The sequence below is a fragment of the Mycteria americana genome, chromosome 2 (genome assembly GCF_035582795.1).
Source record: "Mycteria americana isolate JAX WOST 10 ecotype Jacksonville Zoo and Gardens chromosome 2, USCA_MyAme_1.0, whole genome shotgun sequence".
Lineage (NCBI taxonomy): Eukaryota > Metazoa > Chordata > Aves > Ciconiiformes > Ciconiidae > Mycteria > Mycteria americana.
This window is the reverse complement of record NC_134366.1, coordinates 55,564,147-55,587,041: the sequence shown is the minus strand read 5'-3', so window position 1 is coordinate 55,587,041 and position 22,895 is coordinate 55,564,147. Positions and strand designations below refer to the sequence as shown.

General features: G+C 41.2%; 1 protein-coding gene across 1 annotated transcript; it reads right to left on the bottom strand.

Moving 5' to 3' along the window:
• Positions 1-392: 392 nt before the first annotated feature.
• On the bottom strand, positions 393-8,433 carry RP9 (RP9 pre-mRNA splicing factor). The gene is made up of 6 exons (XM_075493490.1): positions 8,165-8,433; positions 6,701-6,731; positions 5,747-5,876; positions 5,331-5,422; positions 3,816-3,877; positions 393-2,674 (listed from the first exon to the last, which is right to left on the bottom strand). The coding sequence occupies exons 1-6, from the start codon at positions 8,356-8,358 to the stop codon at positions 2,443-2,445; spliced, it is 741 nt and encodes a 246-aa protein (XP_075349605.1). The 5' UTR covers positions 8,359-8,433; the 3' UTR covers positions 393-2,442.
• Positions 8,434-22,895: the final 14,462 nt, after the last annotated feature.

Here is a 22,895-nt window from a genome sequence, read left to right as displayed (position 1 = left end):
GTTTTCTGCCTTGTGTTGGAAAAGATTAATTGCAGGTCTTTCCATTAAAATAAAACAATGGAAGACAGGAGCCAATGGCAAAAATCACTCATTGCATGCTAACTGTAGGTGTACCAAGGAAAAAAACCTGCTCTGTTGTGTAGGGATCCACTATTGACCATGAGTAGAAAAAGATACTAGGTTAAACAGCCCTTCAGTCTGGTACAGAACAGTGATTTGGTACCTCAAAACAAACTTTTAAATTGCATTTGATTTAAGTTAGAGGATGGTCTTTTACAGTATTTTCCTTGATTGTTTGAATAATAGACCCTGGTAGGTAAAATAGGAAGGGTTAACCCTTAACCCTGGGGTTAAACCACAACAACCCATTAACAAGGAATGGGATGACAGACTAAGGAAAAACTGAGTTTGTTTTTATTGAACTAAACTTCAGAAAAATCTTAAATGACAAAAGCTAAAGTACTGAAGAGATCTTTAGGTTAGCTCTGCTCTAGACAAACTTGAGTGAGAATTCTCTTGGAATGTATCAGGTGAATACTAGCTGTGGCTTCTAGCATCTGTCCAACAATCACAATACTATAAATGTGCAAGGATGTTCTCAGCACCAAATGCAGCAATACAGAGAACCAGGCTGTAATAATCTCCTCATGCTATTTCAGTTGTTAAATCTTTTTCTGGTGAAAGAGCCAGGAGCTTTGAATTTGTTGATGATTATGCTGATACAGGGAACTATCAGGAGTCACCAGTAAATCCCATTACAGGGAGATTTGCTAACTAATACTGGAGGATAAAACACAACTCCACATTCAAGCTCTGGGAATAAGATAAAGAATCTTTTTGTAAATTGGCCTTGACTACCTTGTTTTTCCCCAGAACATATTGTGAATGACTGGCAAGGAATGGTGGTTTATTTTTACTAAGTGACTTAGACATACGTAGGAGGGAGAAAACACATTTTAATGTATACTTTCCCCTGTCCTCTCTTCCAAAGCTCTCAGGAGAAAAAAAATCTTAAATGCATTTTAGTCTATGGTTCCTTGATTTCATTGTTAATGCTCACTCTACTAACATTAGAGCTTTATCATGCTTTTTTTCAATATAAGCTCTATATAAGTCCCGCCTAGTCCTTTCAAAGCAAATCTATTTTTCTTTCTCCTTTTGCAGTGTACCAATATACATCATCTAGGTCCTCAAATCACAGCTTTGTACCACTGTACCTTGATCTTTCAAAAAGAGATGCTGACTCTAATGCAGTTTATAGCTACCTCCATCTTTCTAGTCAAGTCTGCCTTGCAAGATTATTTAAAAGAAAGGTGTAGTCAGTCCACAAGGTCAATTAAGTACAGAAAACTTTCTCTTCTTCCTGCTTACAAGTTCTTTACTACTATTCTGTGGCTTACATGCACAGAATATAGTTGAAAACCTTTTTGAAAGCCTTACTCATTTATATTCTTGTGGGATGATTCATAAAATATTACTACTTGAAGTAGTTCTAGTAAACATAAAAAATAAGTTGGAGTTTACTTCCCCAAGCCTTTTTAAAAGGAAAAAAAACCCTCAAATGTATCAAAACAACTGATACTGAAGTGTATGTAGAAATTAATCTTTTTAATTTCTAACATGAAACCCCCCTTTTTAAATAACTAAAACTGCTACCTCTTTGCAATAAAGTTGAACATCTAACATCATTACACTTGTCTCCCACTCTTATGGTTTGGAGAACAGTTTAGGTATTGCAGAACTGTGTGTATTAATGGCAATTATGTTGAGATTTTGCTACACAAAAAACCCCAAGTCTTGCTGACACTACAGTTTCATCTTAAAGTAAATCCCCTTGATTAACTTCCCCCACCACCCCCCCAGCAGTGATCTTTATTTCCCTAGCTGCCAGTACTAGGATAAGTACAATGAACTTCAGCACATAGGCAGTATGCAGAGGAAAAAAAAAAAAACAGCACAACCTGCTTATTATAAGCATGGTAAGAGAACTGTCAGTGTTCTGCACCGTGCAAACTGCAGTCCCATTACAATGAGGCATTGTATATAATAAAATAACTTCATGGAGAAAAGACACTTCCATAGACAGTCTGCTGAATTTGCAGATTTGTTGGCGATACCTGGTAGTCACTGCTTTCTGCTGATAGTCACATGTGGCAGTGCAGAGGCCCAATTTGACCAAGATGGATGACCGTTAGCACAGGTTTTACAGCATAAAGATATGGTTGATAGAGTATTGTTTAATGCAGCTCTCTTCTTTCTGGCTGCAGCACTGCAGAGGGGCAGAAGAGGACAGCCAGTGTAGGATGCTGTAAGTATCCATCTGTATGATCCAAGTTTAATAAAGCCCTTTCTGGTGGTTTCTTCCTCATTCTTTGGATCTCTCCTTGCAGTTCACAAGTAGAGGTCAAGCACAAACAATGAGCACACAGCAGGTGACTGCTGTCAATCAGATTCCGACTTCTCATTAGATTTAGATGACTTACGCTTTCTTTTTTTCTTCTTCTTCTTTTCTTTTTTTTTCTTTTCCTTCTTTCTCTTTTTTTTCTTGTGTTTATCTCTACATTCTGAGGAAGTGGAGCTGCTGCCATCTTCATCATCCTCATCACTGTCATCACTGTTATCATCATCATCTTCTGAGGTAGAGTCCTCCAGGAGCTGCTTCAGTTGCTGTATCCTGAGTTTAAAAAATGTGAATGAGAATCCTTTCTAGCTCTCCTCTACCTGTAATAGTTTATTCTAGCTTTCATCTGTTTCCTTCCTAGCTTGAGAAATGGAAGCTGCATGCAGAGGGCAGGGGAACACTTCCTCTTTTGCTGAATTACACTCCCATTACAGTTTTCACAGACCGATAAAAGCAACTTCTTTTGAGATGAGCAGATGGTCTCTTCTCAGGGACTTTCCATCCCACGGGATATCAAAGACAGACTAGCTTACTGGCCAATATTTATGTGTGTGAAATAACAAGGTAACAGCTATCACCAGACCACCATAAGAAGTCCTATGCTTATCCATACACAGATGCATATTGGGATTATGATATTATGAAATTTGTTGCCCTGCTGATACAGAGATGATGTCAGTGAAGCTGACAGAGTAGACTCTACTTTAGATCCAGAGGTATTTTTGATAGGCACTCTTCCTTTGAACTTTCATGGATTACTGGCAAATGGGGACAAACTATTTGCTTATTTTATTGTTGTCTTCAGGATTCTCTCCAAGGATTTGCCTTTTTTTAAAAAAAAAAAAAAGCCACACACCTGCAGCAGCAGTACTACTCTATGGGCTACCTATAGTTTGTTCAGTTATCTTATTGATGCAGTTCAAGTAAGAAAGGATTAAAGAACTCTGCTGCTTTATACATTGGATAATGACCTCATACGAGGAACAACATCAGGTGCCTAGAACAAGCTCTCTAAATCCACCCCTTCGTGTCTACTGAAGGCACTTTGATGTACCAAATTTTAGAAAACATCTCAGTGAAGTCGGGGAGGGAATCAAACTGTTTTTTAGGCCTAAAGCAAAACTAAACTCAAGTACCTGAATATTATGACATAAATGAATATGACTCCTCTTTAAACTTTGTTTTTGGAAAAAAATATAGAAGCTAATGGAATTAAAGAGGTAGGAAGTAATACTGAGTGATTACTGAGAAAGCAGAAATGCATCAGTGTCTATCAACATAAAGAATCTGCCATTAAAAAAATGCTCTGAGTTGGTAAGGGTAGCTTATATCAAAATTTCACCTATACATTAGTATCATGTTATCAAAATGAAAACCAAATTGAAAATGCAGTTTACTACAGAAACACACTTACCTCATTTCTTTTTCATGACGTTTATTTTCCCTTATTATATCGTACATTGGATCTTCATGTGCCTTTAAAGCGGAAAATAGAAAATCCAATGTTGGTAAAGAAAAGTATTTACCACTGACTGTTGTATTTCTTAAAAAAATAAACTAAAGCAACCCAATGCAAGAGGCTTTTATCAAAAGATGAAATACATTTAGCGAGCTCTTAATTCACAAGTATACTCTCAGACATCGTTAATCTGAACTGGGTCCTTTACTTCAGGGAAAGCTTATCTAGTTACATCACCAATGAAGGGGACCCTCCTTAGGTATACTACCTCTCTCCCTCTCTGATCACAGTTAACTAAGAGAACCCCATACATACACTGTAGGAATAGCCAGACATAGAAGGAATACTGAAGTTCAAAATAGCAAGCTGTGCTCTTATAGCATACTTTAAAAACTTGGATACAAACACACAGGAATACAGGAGCAAGGAATATAAGACAAACAGATAATGAAGTTGGGAGTTGTCCTAACATGCTATGTGCTACCATTATTGGTTCTTAAATCGGTTATTTTTAAATTAAACAGGCATTGCAGCAAAAGATTGTTGTGAAGAAAGACAGCAAATAAGCTCTGCAGATATTTAAGGTGAGTTCATGCTGTGCAGGAATGCAGCAAAAAGATGGGGTGATCATTTCTGTTGGAAGATTCAGCAAACAAGTTCAACAGAGAGGAGATACCAGATGCTGACTGGAGGTGGAAATTAAAACGTGAGTAGCAAATGAAAGATGTTGGGAATGCACCACGAAGGGCCTTGGACATACAGCAAGAATTTGATGCAACAGAGAAGAAGCCTGAGGAAAAGTGAAGAATAGAGGCAATCTGGTCATGGGAGCAGGCTAAAAATACTCTTTGTAGTAGCATTCTGATTGGACAGAATAAATCCAGATTGCATTTTTCAAGGCTAGAAATGAGGACATAAGACACAAAGTGATGAGAGCTTGAAATATAGTTTAACAATGCAGAGCAACAGGAAAAGTTAAAGAGGTCACGCAGAAAGAATCTGCAGAACTGAGATGTAGCCTCATGTAGCAAGAGATCAGACTGGTAGACAATGACTGGATTACAGACCTAGACAACAGGCTTCATGATGTGGTTGTTCACAGTGAGAGCGGAAGGCTTGAAGCAGCTGTAATGTGGGCAGCTAAAGCTTGGCTAAACATTTTTTGTTACGCTGACATTTTAACCACAAAACCTGAATATAATGGTTGAAACAGGTTCTTGAAGATTTCCAATTTAAATGTAAAAATTACTAATTTTCCTCTCGAAGAGTAGATTTTCTGCAAAGTAGTCAAACATCCAACCACATCTGTAGCTTTTTCTTTATTAGGAGATTTTCGGCATCTATATTATACTAGAGACAGAGGAAAAGTCCTTAATAAAGCATCATCTAACAGGCTTCTCTTCACTTGCAAGATTATGCATCATCAATATGAAAAAATACAAGCAATAATACTACAGTAGTTGTACTCACTACTCTAAATTGTTCCAATTTCTGATTGCCTTTAATAAAGAATGGGCATTCTTTATCTCCTGTTCTGTGTCCATAACGTTTACACCTCCAACCTTTAAAAAAAGAAGCAGCCGTGAATTGCATCTCTGAGCCAGATCAGAAAAAAAAAAAAAAAAAAAAAGGGCATATTTATGGAAAATACTTTCAATTTGTTGAAACAAATAAATAGATACAAGTGTTATGTTGATAAATGTAATGTCCATAAAATGCATAAAATGCATTTTATTACAGCCTTCAAGGTACTGGTTGCTTTTACATCAATATGATGCCAGTCTACCTGGACCTTGTCATCTGTCCACCAGACATTCTGCCCTCCCCCAGAGTAAAGGGATGGCTGTATGAAGGTCCAATGACATCTGGAATATTTTCAGCCTTACACTGCATGACTTTGACTTCTTTTCCCAAGGGCATCCAAAGCCCTTTTGTCGGGGCATGGGCCAGGAATTCTCGTGCACTTTCATTGCCTGGCACATCAGGTATGCAGTCTTCTGGTTTTGTTTCATTCTCCTACGGAAAAAGATAAGGACAATAAAATTACTTTTTTTTTTTTTTTTAACTTTTTAAAAATTAATACTCAAGTGTGCAGGCCTTCACTTAATATGGAATCTATTTCCCCTGTAACATTTCTTTTTCTTGTAACACATAAAGGATCCAAAATACCTGACCCTTTTAACAGCATTAAGTAATTTTCTTTTTCCCTCATCCTTGAATTTTCCAGTCCGAACTTTATTGCCATATTAATTCCATTCCTTCCCATTTATTTTACTAATTTGTTTAAATAAATAATATAAATGAAAACTTAACAAGACAAGCAGAGACTTCTTTTTTCTCTTCCTGCTAACAAGATATAACAACTAAAACCAGCCTTTATAATAGAGAGCAGTATTTTTTAGGTTAAAACCACTAGTTTATGGCTTAGGTATATAAATTTGGCAAAACCAATGATCGTTATGAAAGGAAAGTATTTTTACACAATTATTTGAGCATAAGCAATGGAGAAGGATCCTGAAATAATATCATTCAAACTGAAAATCTGCTTCACCATAAATGACTCCCCTCTATCCGCACTATTAAATACTGCATTAAGTGTGCGTACTAAGAGGTAATGAAAGAACTGGTATCACCCTATCTGATTCTGGGCATTTCACTCTGGATTCACCAAGTCAAAGAGGTTGGCTTGCAACTGAGGAGCTCCAAGTTTTCCCCTGGAAGCACCTACTTCTCTCTGTAATTTATATAGGTAACATAGACACTTAAGATAAATGGCTAAAAGACAGGTTGCCTGAAAATCCCTCATAATGCTAAAAATTTACTGCAATATAATTACCAACCTTAATTAGCCCTGGGGGAGGTTTCTCATAGCTGAAAAGCAATAGAAATATTGTTACTCTGCAGCTTAGCACAGACAAATAAATTGAGAAAATACAATATTTCAATGGTATAGAGTTAAAACCTTCACCTCATATTTTCCCTTAAATTTTACTCAATCAGTAATCACTAAGAACTATAGCAGAACACAGATACCTGGACGCAAGCAGACTGAGACATAGTGTTTGTCGTATCACCACATGTGTCTCTTGCAAACATCCTTCAGATTCATATTCTTGTGGGGGAACAACTGCTTTCATCGCACTGCTTTACCCGGATGTGTGGTACATCCAATTCAGCTTCAGTTACCATAAATGCACAATTCTCCCCTCTTTTTCTGTAGCACCCCTCCCCAAGATCTCATTGATCCAAATTTCTTTGGTCCAGCACTGCTGAATCATAGACATACTCAGCAGAAGATGTCAAGTCAGACCATTCCTTACAGCTAGCTTTGCCAGCCAAACCTCGTATATAATAATAATTTCATCTTCTTCTCTCTGTGTATTAAACTTAAAGACAGAACCTTACTGACCACAGTACCATCTTTCCTGCAGCATTTCTCTGGAGTTAATAGTAGGTATAAAATTTATTAAAATCCAAATAGCAAGCAGGTACTACATAGAGCACAGCAACTGAGACAGCGCATGTGCTTAGGAGTTAAATGCCAAGACACTATGAAATGGGCTCTGTAACAATACCTCATAAGAATGCCGTTTAGTGCATTTCATAAAAAACAGATTTTTACTTGCACTCGGAAAGGAAAAAATCATGTTCTTGTGAACCTGCTGATCTTTCTATTCCATTAAACCCATTTCAATGAAACAGCAGAAACTTTTTACAGCACTGTGAGCTACCGATGGAGTCATTAGGCAAATCTCAAACCTTTTTATCTTAATTTTTTTTTTCAATCTGCTCTAGTGGAAACCGGCTGAACAACCTGTGCTTCTATGCCGCAACTCCCAGACTTAACCTAGAAGAGACCCATTTTTCCCCAACAAATCGTTGTAAAGCCACCAAGCCGTTTTGCAAGCGGCCCCGAGGCCGCGCAGGGAGCACAGCGCTGCCGTAACCCATCAGCGGCTCTCGGGTGGCCAGAGACACCGGCGACGCGGGCCGGCACTGCTCGGGGACACACAGCAGGTACGCGACTGAAACACAGACCCGCTTCGGCATAAAAATGGGACACGTTTTTAAAACGTGACGGAGCTGGAGCAGCCGCTGCGGGAAGGGAACGGGCCCCTGCCTTCCACGGGGCCGGGGACAAAATAGAAAACAAACCCACCCCAACCCCGCACTGGAAACGAGCCCCAAATGCCGGCGGGGTGGGCTCGGAGCAGAGCCGGGAGCGGGGCCCGGGGCCTGCGCGCCCTCCGGCCCCCCGGGCAGGGGCGGGAGCCCCGGGCAGCCTCCCCTCCTCCGCTCCTTACAAGGACTCCAAGTGCTGGAGCTTCTGGAGCTGCTGCGCCTCCTGCCTCTTCCGTTTCCTCTCATGCCGGTCCTGAGTCCTGCCGCCACTCGCCGCGGACTCCGGATGGCTTTTGGGCCGCGCCTGGCTGCCCCTCGCCGCTTCCTCCTCCGTCCTCTCCTCCTCCTCCTGCCCCCTTCGCGCCCTGTGGGACATCGGCGCGGCGGGCAGAGCCGCGGCGGACGCCGAGGCCGCGGCAACGCTCCCTCCCCTCCCCGCCCTCCACGCTGCGCATTTCGGTTTCACTTCCCTTCCCGGGCGGGGCGCGCCCGGCCAGGCGCAGACTTCCTCCGGCGGCGGCACCGCGGCGCGGGCGGGCAGCGCCCCCTCCGCCAGCCGCCACGGCCGTCCGCGCCGCGGCCTCCCCTCGTCCCACCTCCCCGGGCCCGGGCGGGCGGGAGGAGCAGCCCCGTCAGCTCTCCCACAGCCCGCCGCTGCCTGCGGCGGTGAGGCCCGGTGAGGCAGCAGGGCAGTCGCGCCGAGCTGCCTGCTGCTCGCCCCCGGCACCCTTCTCGGGGATTAACAATAACCTGTGGGGTGTTGCGCCCTCAAAACATCGCTATTAAAAAAAAGAAAAAATCTCAGTGCCATAAGCGTTTACACACTGGGGCTGAGGGGGAGGGTATGAATGTGCCCCGGGGGAATATGGCGGTGGGCTGGCCAAGGGGCGTCGTGGAGCGGGTGGCCCAGGGAGGAGAGGCAGGCTGAGTGCAGGATGGGCCGATCAGCGAGGGGTTCGCCTCCCTCACCAAGGCCTCGGAGAAAGTTGGGGATGCAGCTGAGGGGCACCTGGGAGCGGGGGAGAGCAGCCGGGTGTGAGCAGCCGGGTGTGCAAGGAGAGCCCCCATCATGGTGGTCACAGGCCACGCTTGCCAGAGGCCAAAATGCGTGCGAATGGAGGGAGGAGAAGGTCAGGGCCATCTCTTGCAGCATCCAAAAGGCACAGGTTGGGTTTGGGGTTTTTTTCTTTCTTTTTTAACAGGCGGGTTGGTGCCATGGGAGGTGCATGTTGGTTGTGGGGCAGGGTCTAGCCACAGGCCCACGGAGGCCTGGTTAGAGCCGTGCTGCTGTGGCCGGAGCTGCCTGACCAGCAAAGGGCAACTCCTTCCTCTTCAGCGTATGAGCACCCCTAGAGAGCCAAATCTGCCCCCAGGTTTTTGCAGTTTCCTGCCCCAGCCATGATCTTTCTGTTGCAGGATGAGGCATGGAGGTAGGGTCAGGGCTGGGAAGGCAAAGCTTAAATCACTACTTTAGCCTCACGCTGAAGTTGAAGGGCACATGAGATTTCTGGGATTGCTTAAGATCTGAGTGAAACGCAAAAAATGTATCTTGGAGAGAAGTCCAGGAACTGAAGGGGATTTTAACTGATCATCTTAGTGCTTCAAAAGTGCGCGTCAAAGGCAAAGTATGCTATTTTCTGGTTATTACTATTACAGCACCCTGTGGTTCTAAAGTACAAGATCAAAACGGTCATTAAAAAACTTATCTTTTACAAGGGAAATGTCAATCTCAGGGTTTATTTAACAATGTAATATTAAACAAGCACTCCTTTAATATTATTTTAGGTTCTATTTGGTAAAACCTTACTCACTTGGGACGAAGGATCACGTGTCTCATTTCTCATTTGCATTCAGCTGCCATTGTAATTTCAGATCCTGGGAAACTGTTTTTGTCCGGTTAATTCTGTCACAGTCTTCTGCAAGGATTCAGTACTTTTTTTAAGGTTTAAGCAAAGTAATCTAGCTTTTGCATGTCCTGCCACTAATATATAACATTGATGAAGATGTTTATTTCACACACCAAATTTTGTAGGTTTGCTGGCACTGGAAAGAATGCAGCGGCCATTCTATCACAAAACAACACTCAGCAGCAAAGCAACATAATCTTGCAGATATACTTCTCAAAAAACCCCAACTTCTGCTCTTCATAAACTAATTCCAACATACCCATCTGGCTGAGATGTCATGAGATGGCACGTAAGTTGTGAGAAAACCTTTTTCATTCATCACATGGGTCTGCAGTTAGCTTGTGTGTTTTGCTTAGTAGTGGGCCTTTTGTGAGTTTTGTTAGTAGCCTTTCTCTGGGCTTAATCTGGGAAGAAGAGCCTGAGTTGCTGCCATCTCTTGAAATGCCAGATCACAGGAGTTGACCCGAGGTGCAAAACTCACCGAAGTCCTCTTCTCTAAAGGCTGAGCAGCAAAATCAGTTTATTTGCTAATCTGAGTTAAATATTGTGACTACGCTTACTAGGAGGCAAATGGAAGGTAATGTGATTTAAGGTAATCCACTATAGAGCAGGTTAAGCAGATGACTTGATGTTTGCTGGAGGCTAAGAGATTTGCTGCTGTGACACTGCTAGTGTGTGGTAACACATCAAATCGCAATCGGTCCCTTTTATGGTCATGTATCTTCAAGCAACAAGTGAGGAAGGAGAAATATTTTGAGGCGTCGCAATTACATTTAAAATGGCTGAAAGAACTTAAGTGAGACACAGTATCATTTTTTCACTTTATTTAGAGAAATGACAATAGTTACTAAAAGTTAAGTAGCCAGCTGGGCTGATGCCTACTAAATAGAGACTTTATTTTGGCAGTAAACTCAAGTGATATAATGAACTTTTTTAGCCCCCCTTTCATTCCAGTGTTATTTTGCTATTTTCATGTGCCTTTTTACTTCATGTTTTCAAACCAACAGAGTAGTCAGACTCTGGAACAGCTTTCCAGTGCATTAGGACAGTGACAGAAAACCTAATTAATTCTAACATGGAGAGTTTCCAGTTTATGAATGGTATTCTATGGGAGGGAAGTGTGCAATAGCAAAAGAGACAGGAGTTCTTCAGAAACCCTACCAGTCTCGCTTTTGTACACCCTTGGCTGTGCTAGCTTGGCTGGAATAAGAAGAGTTTTGCCAGTTTGGAGCAGGTAAGGGCCTGGGTTAGATGACCTCAGATTGAATGACTTCAGCCTTGACAGAATAATTGACACAAATTCAGGAACTAAGCGCATAGTCTCAACAGAAGTGTGGGGTTGCAAGTGGAGGCAGAAGGACAGACCATGGTATATTATTCTCTTTTTACTGTTAAGTCAATGAGGGCTTGGCTGCATTCTTTGCATCCTGGTGGCTTGTAGGTCCAGGCCCTAATTTCTAAGCAGATCAGGGTATTTGTGTAGTACTCTTTACCGCAGTAAGTTAATGGGGCACACAGAAGGTAAAATTAGATAGGTACATAAATCTGCTCAGCCACAGTGGTTTAAAAATCTTTCTTTGGTTTGGTACAAATAATTTTTTAGTGCATTTCCTCATCTGTCTTAGAAATGAACTTTATTACCCAGCTCAGAAGTACCTAGCTGCGAGGTCAGACTCTTTTACCCCCCGCTTTTAATAGAAGGAGATTATTTAAAGCTGTAGGTAGCTCCAAAATTTCTTTTTCCTCCTTTGCTGAGAAAAGCCCCGGATTCCTGTGACTGTTGCACACTTACCCAAGAAGACAATTGCTTTTGTATCAGTCCTTAGGAAAGATCAAAACAAAATTAATTGTGAAGAAGGAGGGAGTAGAAAAAAGTAATCATTATTTTCAGTTCTCTTTATTCTGGAGCAAAGATCCTCAGTAAATTGCTCAAATCTGTTCTATTTAAAGGGTTTCTATTAGCTGAGGATCTGGTTCCTTGTACTTAGCAGGATATCTATTTGAAGTTATGTTGGTTTTTTTTTTTCTTTATTTGAAGGTAGTGCTTCAGACATTTCAAGAAGTTAATTTTGGGGGCAATGTTGTCTTACCATAAGAGCTGACTGTCATGGCGCTGTAATTCCATCTTCACCAAAACCTCTAAGCAGAAACATTAATTGCTGTCACAATGTGAAGTAGCTGAAAGGCCCATATGTTTCATAATATCTACTACAACTTTATTTTTGTTATAAACAACTGAATGTTTCAACTACAAGTAATAATACTGGGGCCAAATTAATCTACATCTATGTCATCCCATGGGCATCAGTATGCCTGTGAGTGTGTAATGCCTGGCAGTGACATGCCTGGCGGAATGTCAGCCAATCTGTTTTTCCCCATTTTTGGCTGGCTAGAGCTTTGGGCCAGAATCTGTTTCTGATTATGTGTCAGATATTACGCACAGGAGAGGAATCCAGAACCTGTGTTAGGCTCCATGGGAAGTTAAGCACCTTGTAATGGGATCCAGAAGAAGCAGCAGGCTGAGCAGAGCACAGTCTAAATCCAGCGTGGCCAGCCCACGGCTGCCTGAAGCTGGCCAATAGGAGACATTCAGAATAGAGTGAGTCTAATATCTGGACCATTTCTGACCTCAGGGAAGGCTACCTCAGAACAGCAGTGGCACTTGTAACCACTTGGGAACCTCAGCTGTGAAGAGAGGTGCTGACATCCTTTGTCACAGCGAAATGAAAAGTTTTGTTTGAAGCGGCAGTGCTGCCAATTTCTTTTGCATACTAGCTTAACAATTAGAAAATGAGAGACTTGGATTTGGTTCCCTCCTTGGTCTAGGTATTCAGTGATGGTGGCTCCTCTCTCACCAGGAAAAAACACCATCAGGCTAATGGCTACGTTGGTGGGGGCCACCCACCATTCATATTCCACTCTTTGGAAGCAGTAGAGAAAAGCATTTGAGATTCATGGGGTCAGAAGGACAAGTGTGTCTGAACTTGGCTGTGAGTACACTAAGAGGGGTGCCCATCCCAACACTGGAAACTGTACTTCTTTCTGTAAGATACAAAATGAATGCTCTAAGCATGGGCCAGAGCCCAGTTCTCCCTTGATGAGCACCGTTGCACCAGGTGACAATATCGTGCTCCTACTTCCCACTTCTCAGATTAATCTCATGTTTACAACGGCACTGCTCAGCAGTGAAAAGTGTTCCTACACACCTGAACCTTTAATGGGGTGTTTACTGCCATACGCCATCACATAAAGGGAGTGAGGGAGCAAATGTCTGAAAGAACATGATGACCACAGCTGCATTTTTTACAGTCCTGATCCTGTCAGTGTTCAAGACTCTGTAAATGTCTACAGGGGCAAGCCTTTTAGGAAAATTGGGCAGAAGACCATCAAAGTGCTGGATCCCAACCAAGCACAGATGTGAACTAAGCATTGAATTGTTTGTTTCTGTAAAGACTAGGTTACTACCTAGGGTACTCAAAAATGCGCACTTGCAGGAAAGCTTTACAGCTAAGCAAGGAAGCGTCTTTGGAAATTAGGGTTGGACAGCAGTTGAGCGAAGTTATTTGGACTGCAGATTTAGTTTGAAGTCCCTTCATAAGGCTACATCCCATTTTAAGCACTCAAATCTTTTTATTGGAACTATCACAAAGACTGGTAAACTGGTACTTACAAGAGGAATGATTGCCTTCCTTGTTGTAAATTCTGTCCTCCAAGCCTCTGGTAGCTGATTGAATGGATGAACTCCCTCCATCCTTCTGTGGAGGTACTGCCACATTGACCACTTGGTGTTTGTAGTGGTAAAGTCACCCATTCCATCAGAAGTGTAATGCTTACCGTCTCTTCAAGCCACCACTCAGGGAAAATAATCTTTGATCTTTCTTCATTATTTTAACTCACTTAAGACTTTAGAGACGTGAAATCACTCAATAACTTACATTGTTCACAAGTTTTTGCCTTTTGCTTTCTGGCCTTTATAAATAAATACAAATAACTGTATGTAGTCCCAGCCATTTTGCATTAAGTGCCATTGACATTTTTTCAGGAGTGAGACTCTGTTTGATGGGCAAGTATTTCTGTAGTACACTATTGATATAGTACTGTATCTCCAGTTATGCACTGACATGGTGTCTCTTCTGTTAATAGAAGGCCCCAAATATGTCATTACGGAGGCAAAGCTCCATGTGCCTTCAGGGGACTTTGCCTGAGTAAGGACTGAGCACATTTGGAAACTGTGTGGGTAGTAGGAGCACTCGGATGCTAACAGCACATTATATAACAATAGTAGGGAAGGGAGATTTTGGCTGACAACCTTTGGACAGTCTCCCAACTTCTTACAAAACATACCATCCTTTGTGGGATTGCTTATGCCCAAGCTGAGTGGGCAGGACTTTGGTTTCATAAGAAACAGCCAGATGCAATGAAATCCGTAATTCTCTATTTATCTGTTTTTGACAGATGAGAGGTTGAGTCAGGATTGCTGCAATTTGAACCCCTTATTAGATGGATGATAATTATTCCTGATTGGATGTTCCTCATGTTTTAAATCTATATATATACTGCTGCTTAACCTCTAATGATTATAGTCTTACTGTCATCAAAGTTGGCAGGAGTTTTGCTAGTGACTTAGTAGGGATCAAGGCTAGATTCTTTGCCTGGTAGCCAGTTTTTTTCATAGCTGCAGGAAATTCCTCCTTCTAAGCTTTGGCTATATTCTTAAATCAGTGATCAATTTGCAAGAACTTTTCCCTTGCAAAAGCAGATTCCTTTCCTGAATTTTGCCTCCATAACATAGTGACTGATAAAACAGTTCCTGTTTAAACGATGCCCAGCGTATCAAGTAAAATAGGCAAATTCAGCCTCAGTGCCAGCATCTGCCCTTGGTATGTCCCCTCTGAGTTGCCAACTTTCCAGTGGAACACTGGTTCAGTTGCCTAAAAAGGCTCCAGTGTTTATTAATGGGTCACAGAAACTACAGAAATAGTGATGAAAAATACAATCTAAAAAGTTTAAGACAAAGATTCTTCGTTCTGCTTGCCACCTCTATTAAACAGGAAGATGACTTTCTCTTGTTAAAATAGCTGATGTTAGTTCCATGCAAAACAGCTGTTCCCACTTAACTGTAGTTTTTTCAAAACTATCCAAAGCTCACAGCTCTTTAAGCATAACATACTTCCCATATGTCAAGTGATCAAGACCTTCTTGCTAGGTAACTGAAAAGAAATGAATGGAAACTCACAGTTCTAGACCGTCTTCTTTCCTTGCCCCTCTCAAGATGGTAATATAGAAAGACTAGCGTCGCAGTGGTACAGCAGTGAAGCAAGGGTTAGTTAAGCAAGTTGACCCAGGAGTGTCCCTGACAGGAACGAGAAAGGAATTCTGATATTGAACTGTTGAAATTAATGCCAAAGACACAAAAATAATGTTTTCCAATGGTGGGCTAGGACCCTGTATATTTTCTTTCCGTTATGCTAGTTTTGCTATGAATGACATCCAGAAACACTCCCTCATAGTTACTTTTGCTTGAAGGTTACTGTCATCTATAGTTATATAGATATAGAAATGGAAGGATAGATATAGAAAACACCTTCTTTCCTAGTCCAATCTGTATCTAGGCAGATTCGTGCATGGCCTGTGCTCCTATATGTCACTTGTGGAGTGTGTAAAAAAAATCAATTTAGCATTGTCTAATAGGGCTTTCTCCTGCCAGCCTTGTGCAGTGCTTTTTGGTCATGCTTGAATAAACATAAGAAATGAGAGGTGTTCTGCCCAGTTATAAAGTCATTTTGGTAACGTACCAGTGATATTGCCAAAACAAGTAGATGTTGGCTACAGGTGGTTAGGTTGTGTTAATAAAACATTAGTTAAATTATCTGGAAACCACAGCTTGAAGGCTGTGGGGAAAAAACCAGGGCATTTTGGGCCTCCCAAAATACAAGTACAAGATAACCGTGGAGGCCTTGAAAATTCAAGCACAGGGCAATAACAGAGGCCTCAGGACTGCAGACACAAACCACAAACTGTCAACCACAGGTCACTAAAGAAATGAAGCCTTAGAAGTTGAGTGTATCGATTTTGTGGGTTAACAAATAGAACAAAGAACAAGTCTGCAACATAGGTAAAACCTGTAACATAGTAAACTGAGATATAACACGGAACTGTGAGCCAACAACGAAAGAACAAGTTAACAGACTGTTAACAAACATATAAAAATGACCCCAAGCAGACCTAAAGTGAGGAGGAAGAAATGCACATCATTCTCCTTCTGGGAAAGAGGAAGAAGAAATAAATATTAGCACTGTAATCATGGCAAAGAACTTGGGATGCTGACAACTTACTATAACCAACCCTTGCTTTTTCTAAAGAAGACCAGTGTTACTGACTTTTGAGCCCAGTGGAAGGGTGAGCACAATACCAGAGAAAGGCATAGATAATATTAAGTTTGTGTATAGTTGTTTTAATTATATTGTTACTGAATGAGCTGCAATAATTGGCTATTTGGACTATATGTCTTAGCATGATTGTAACTGGACTCATAATAACTCTTTAATTTGCTAAGACTTTAATTTGTGGCTTTATGTTTATGGAGTGTTTCTTTAGCCCACATAGATTGCATGGGATGCTTGGTCTGGACCCTAAACATAAGGACAGACAGGTAAAACTTGGCTGCAACAACTGATGGAGAAGGCAGGCAACGAAGACTGTGACCTGTGCTGCAACAGCCCAGCAAAACAGGAATGGGATCAGAACGTGCCCAGCACTCAGTATGATCTTACCAGCTCTATGCAAACACCTAAAGATGGTTGTGTGATGTGAAAGCACCCAATTTTGTAAGCCTGGGCCTAAAACTGTCCTTTAGTATACAGCTCAGATGGCTGGAAGAGGTTATTGGGATATCACCCTACCGTTGCTCCACAGATGGATGCTCCTCTGTTAAAAACAAGTTCAGAAATGCAGTTAGTATCCTATGAATCCATGTGAATCTGCTTCCAAAAGAATGTTGAAATCTCTAGTAGAAGTGAAGTGTTAAGAGTCGATGTCTAAATACGTGACTTTTTCTCTCTCAAGATGCAAAATGTAAATGAAAATTCATGCAAGAGTCACTAAGTGTACTAGGGGAGGTGATTGCAGTGATCTTCTTGCACTGGACCCCTGATAAGCAGCTGCTTTAATGCTTACATATGCTAATAAGAACCAGTGAGCACTATTCTGTAACACCTATGCACTTCGGGCAGTTCCCAGGGGATTCACAGATGAATATTAATGAAGGAAGGGAAAAATAACAAGGTGTCCTGTTTCCAGTTTGCTTAGGCAGTGGCCATTGGCAGCACTGCTATGCAGAGAAGGGACCAACCTGACTTGCCTCCTCTTTTGATCACCTCTGCAAATAATCCTTTTACCCAAGACAGGCAAGCGGTGTGCTCATTTCAAAATTCAGCCTTGTTTTACTTCTGATAGAACAGATACCCTTACATTTCAGGAAAGTTTGCATAGTTTATTTTGTGCCAAGTTGTTTGCAGAGGAACTGTTTCCTCTTCTCCTCCCAACACATATAGCTTCCAGAAGGCATTTTATAGGCAAAATGCTATAGGCAGGGGATGGGTGGATGTGGGGGTGGGGGGTAGACTGGAGCTTGGATAAAAGGGTTCTGTCTTTTTGGGTGGGAGTCATAGTCCACACCTAATTTACAAACCAACTTTATTAAGGCAGCTTTGTTTAAAAGAATGTTGGAACAAAACATTATTATTTTTAATTATAGAGCCATAACAGTTCTAGCAGACAGAGTACAGATCGGGCATGATAAAACTTAGGCATGATGAATTAGTTACCCAATTGTGAGCATTTGCTTTTCAGACCTTGGTGTCTATGCTGCTTCTTGAGAAGCTTTTTAGTCTTCCAATAAGTGTGTAATGCTTCTGCCCTCCCTTTTGACTCAGTGAAGACCCTTTATAATAGGCAAACTACCAGCAATTTTTGGATTGTATTTGTTTTTAATGCATTTAAGAAAACCAGCAGGATCCTTGTTGCAGGAGCCACTCATTTCTGCACAGTCTGAGCAACACAGTTTTGAGATTGTGCATGCTGCATATGAAAGTTCAGCGAGACTCACTGTTTTCCAAATGTTCTATGGCAGAAGGCTGAAGTTTAGCTCACTGGGTTTCTGCTTTTCTTTTTTTTGGTGTGCAGTCTCCTAGATCATTTCCATTGCAGATGCAAACCCCCACTCACTGGGAATTTAGGCCAATGTACAGCAAGCTCCCTTACCACTTGTGCATGATCCTATAGAAATCCACAGACTGAAAACCTGTGGCTTAAACACATGTATCCTTTGTTAGCAATATCCAAGTCTTTCTGTAGCTTAGTATAAGCTTAGTATAAGCGCTGCATTGTTTCTAAACCATTCTCTGACTTTGTGGATACCCACAATATATTTAGAATATGCTTTAGTTCACGTGAATTTTAATAATTTGTTATCCAACACATTTCCCATTTTGTCTCCAGCTACTTATGTTACATTAGGTATGTCACTTATGACCAGATTTTTTAAATTCTAGCCCCTCCATAGATGAACTTTTCTGAAAATCTCGTAACTGATTGTCATACTTATGTTGAAATTTCAGCTTTTCTGAAAAAGTGAGTTTTAAACTCTGTGGTCTCTGTTTGCAAGGGTATTTAGGTCTGAAAACCTTTTCCCTTTTGTGAAATGAGGATAATAGCATTTTCATATTTAACATACACATGTATTTACATTGCCTGATAAATGCATAAACATTGAATGGAAATTGGTAGCATTTAAATATATAGTTGTGAGAAATGGTAGGAAAAATGGATGCAAAGGGTAGTTTCTCTGCAGTTTTACACTGGCACATCTACACTGAGGCAAACACCATTGCTCTAGTGCAATTAGAAAGTAGTGCAGCCCAGATTTGGCTTGCTACAATTATTTGTTCACTTCTAGTAGTGTACAGACTACAACAGTTGCAATGCACACACAAAAGAAGGCGTGACTGATGCCTCAAAAGTGTGCGATCTAGGCTTGTGCTTTTGGCAGCTGTTTACCTTACAAACAGCAGCAGTGTTGGTGGAAGACAGCAGTCAACTGTAATCTATCCTTGTGTTTGGCTGTTGGGAGCTACTGCCTCATCTCTGGTGGTGGTGGGATTTGCTAAATCACTTGGATAATAGTTTAGCATGGCACATTTGGAATGACAGGCTGATAAGACAGTTCTGTTGGTGTATCTCATAATGCTGTGGCCTCCAACAGGGGAGTTGCTGAGTACCTGGGGCAAGTGAGACTTTCTCCTGGCATGGCAGGGTTTGGAAGAGGTTACTGGTTCACAGCATTACCTGCTATTTGTTTGACTTTCATTAGAACATCTGTAGTGGGTGGAGTAGAGATAAGCTGAAGATGAATTGGAGTAAGTGAAATGTACCTACAGTATCAGCAATTTAAAGTGTATCCATTTCTCTCATGTTCTGTGCACTTTTGTGTTTACTGCTAAGCCACTACCAGTAATAAATCAGAAAAAAATTTGCATGTTAAATAGCCTGTGGATGTGACCGATCAATCCAGCATGACTCTGTGAAGAGCAAAGAGCTCTGTGTCACATTATTTCCTATGACCCACCAAGGAAGAAGACCAAGTCACCTGGATCACTTTGGTCACCAAACGCATTTAGGGTCATGTCAGTCCCTCATGAGTCACACCATTGACAGTAAATGACACATAATTAAAGTATGTGTAACTATAGAATTTATATTAAAATATTTTGGGTACAAAGAGCTATTTCAGGTTCCAGACGCTCTGAATTTATCATGTAACTGCATAAAATAGTATTTGTTCAAAATGCTGTTTACTAAACCCAGTACTTACTGAGAATTTTTTATGGATATAGTTTAGCCATATTTAATACTTAAAACCAGTGCTGATACACTATGCTTCAGTGGTTGTTTCAAGGTATCTGAAAATCTCCACCAACTTTACAGATCTTTAGAAGGAGAAACTAGCGTTGAGTTATAATTGGGGTTTTCCTTACTTGAAATTCAGCTCAGCAGAGAGAGCACTATGGTTCTTTCACATTAGTTGTAACCCAAAACTGTTCTCTAAAGAGCTTCTTAGGAGTTTGAAAGAGAGTAAATACTGAGGTGAACGGCTGTGGAAAACTGCAGCAGATAAAAATAATTCAGAGTCCCTTCACACAATCCCCCTGTAGATTATACAGCCAAAACCAGCATTACACTGTGATCTTTCTGAATATTACGTACTGATTGAAAGCAGAATTGTATTTTTTTAAACTGGATTTTATGTCAGTTCAAGTTGTGTTTCCCATTGCTCTCACTTTTTTACTTCCAGCATCTGACTTCTCTCTAAATTTGTCTGCCATAATTTCAAGGTATCTGCAAGCTGCAGCATTGGACATACTCGAAGAAAAAAAAGACTACCTCTGTTTTTCTTGGTCTATAATTGATATAGTATTTAGAAAACATTGCAAATCCACTCTATATTTTTCTGTCTTGGTATGCTACCTTTTTAGAAAACCTCCATATCAAACCACAAGACATTCTTCAGGCATCCAGGGACTGAATCTTTGGGCCTGTAATCTTAGCTGTATGATGGGTAATTGAGAACAGTTAGTGGGTAAGTCCAACGGCTACTCAGCAGAATATTTCACTAGTCACAACCTCTCCTATGTTTATGTGACCGAATGTGTTGCAAACGTTTTAATTTACATTAGGCCCACCATCTCATGACTGCCTGGTACTTGGCTTCAAGCACATTCCAAGGAGCAGAACAGCATCTCAAGTTACACACCAGTGGTATCTTGCCTACCTCAGACCCAAGCTGAGGCTTTATTTCCTTTTCCCATGTTACGATAAATTAATCTTTATGTGAAATGACTCATCAGCATGTTCCTCAGCTTTCTTCAGTGCTTCTGAGACATGATTTGTACCAGCAGTGTATGAAGGAATTTTCATATCTACCTTCTTGACACTTGAGCTTTTGAATTTCTCCTCTGTGTGATGAGCTCAAATAGTAACGCTGCTGCGATACACAGGCAGAGAATGAGAGTAGCCATTTTACTTACTTGCCCTTCAATTCAAAAGACTTGGGAACAGCATTGAATCCTTTCGTTTGATGTAGCGTAGCCCAAAGCTAGAACTGCAGCCCCTTGAACATTACATGAGCCACACAGCATCCTCCAAAAGGAGATGCAAAGGCATGAGTCCTGGCTCCTTAATCCTCATTTAATGTCTGACCTGTGACATTCCTGAAAGCTAAATTTTCAGAGAAAGAATGGACCTTAGCTGTACTGTGTTTTTAAGCCTGGGAAGGATAATCTTCCCTCCAGGACCAGCTTCTCCAGGAGCTTTATGCGTGTCTGTGCTTATCTCCCTGCTCACACTGTATTAGTCATTGCTGTGTTTGGGCTGACTGAAGAACAGGCAATCTGATAGTGATCAGCATCCCCAAAAGGCTTCTGGTGAGGCTACGGTAGTGTTGAAACAAACCGGCATATAAATAAGAATTTATTTTGTCTGTGTGTGTCTGTGCTTTGAAAAAATAGCAAAATGTTAAAAATGACATTTCTAAGGAAAATACTGGACAACTTTTGCATTCTGCTACCATTGTGCTCTCTGAACGAAACTAGGAGGATGGAAAGCAACACACCTCCCTGGCTGACAACTCTTGAGCTCTGTGTGTGCTTATGGAGAGGCACATGGTGCATGAGCTACAGCGCGAATGGAGCGGAGGCATGAAGCACCCAGGTTTGGTAACACAGAACGGACACGCGGCTCTTTTGTAGTCTAACAGTGTAGTCTAACAGGAGCTGGTGGAAGGCCAAGGCTTACGTAAAGCTGATAAGGGGGATTCAGGCTGGAAAGCGGAACGTCTAAACAAGAATTACTGTCCTTGGGAGAGAAGCACATCCTGGAGAAATATGTAAGCTAATTAAAATGTTTTGGGAACCATCTGAAACAAGTAGTAGAAGTGTGATAAGAAGCACCCTCATGCGAACTATCCTCATTATAATACTAAAAGTCACACCCCTCGAGCTGGAGACCCTGGCCCAAGCAGAGACCCCTCACCTTTGAGCATGCACAGAATATTAAAGTAGCACTGTAGCTTTAAGTTGAAATAAGAGAAATGTAGACCAATAGAAAACTGCTTTGTGTAATTACTTATGCATATGCATAACTAGACTGTATAAATACTGTACCTGTATGACCAAACTTTGTGCTAGCTTTGTGGAGCTACCACCTAGTACCCATCTCCGCGCAGACATGAAATAAAATACCTCTACCCTGTGTGTATATTGGCGTCTCGCATACCGGATAAATGACGTCACACTTGTGGGATAACGTTTTAGGAGTTAATAAAACTGGTAACAGTTATAGCAGTCTTGAGACAAGGGTAATTATATCAGAAATGGAGAACTGTTATTGACAGAGGTGATGAGTAATGAGTACAAAACTGCATAAATATTAAGAGTCCAAGGAATTGTTTTGAAAACATAGAACTTCTTAAATAAATGGGTATAAATAAAGACTGTGTCACTGCCTGGCAAGAAGAAGTGCCAAATGCAGGGTAAGCTTTATCTTCACGTTGGTTGTATCAACATACTCCAATGGTGAACTATGAGTTCTCCTTAAGAAAATAAAGTGTGTCCATACGAACCAACATCAAAATAAGCTATTTAAATCTAGGCAACTGACAATTTTACACGGCTTGTTTAAAGGATACTTCACAGGGCTGATTTGGAACGTGCAGGGTGACTGTTGTTGGAAGGAGGATGTGATTTGTAACCGCAAATCTGGTTATCTTTAAATAGCTGCCTGAGTTGCTAACTTTTTTCACTGGTTAGGTCATTGAGCAGCAGCCATTTCCTAGCAATACGTCAGTATTATACCAGACCGTTTTTGAAAGCACTTTAAAAACATTTGATTTGGCTGCATCACTTCCGTTGCTGGGTGATACAGCTGGGTGGCAGAGGCACAAAGAACGGGG

Coding starts and splice junctions, on each gene's coding strand:
- RP9 (XM_075493490.1), bottom strand. CDS start 8,358: ATGTCCCACAGGGCGCGAAGGGGGCAGGAGGAGGAGGAGAGGACGGAG. Junction 6,732..8,164: donor CTCCAGCACTTGGAGTCCTT/GTAAGGAGCGGA, acceptor ATTGCTTTTCAG/CTATGAGAAACCTCCCCCAG. Junction 3,878..5,330: donor AATTGGAACAATTTAGAGTA/GTGAGTACAACT, acceptor TCCGCTTTAAAG/GCACATGAAGATCCAATGTA.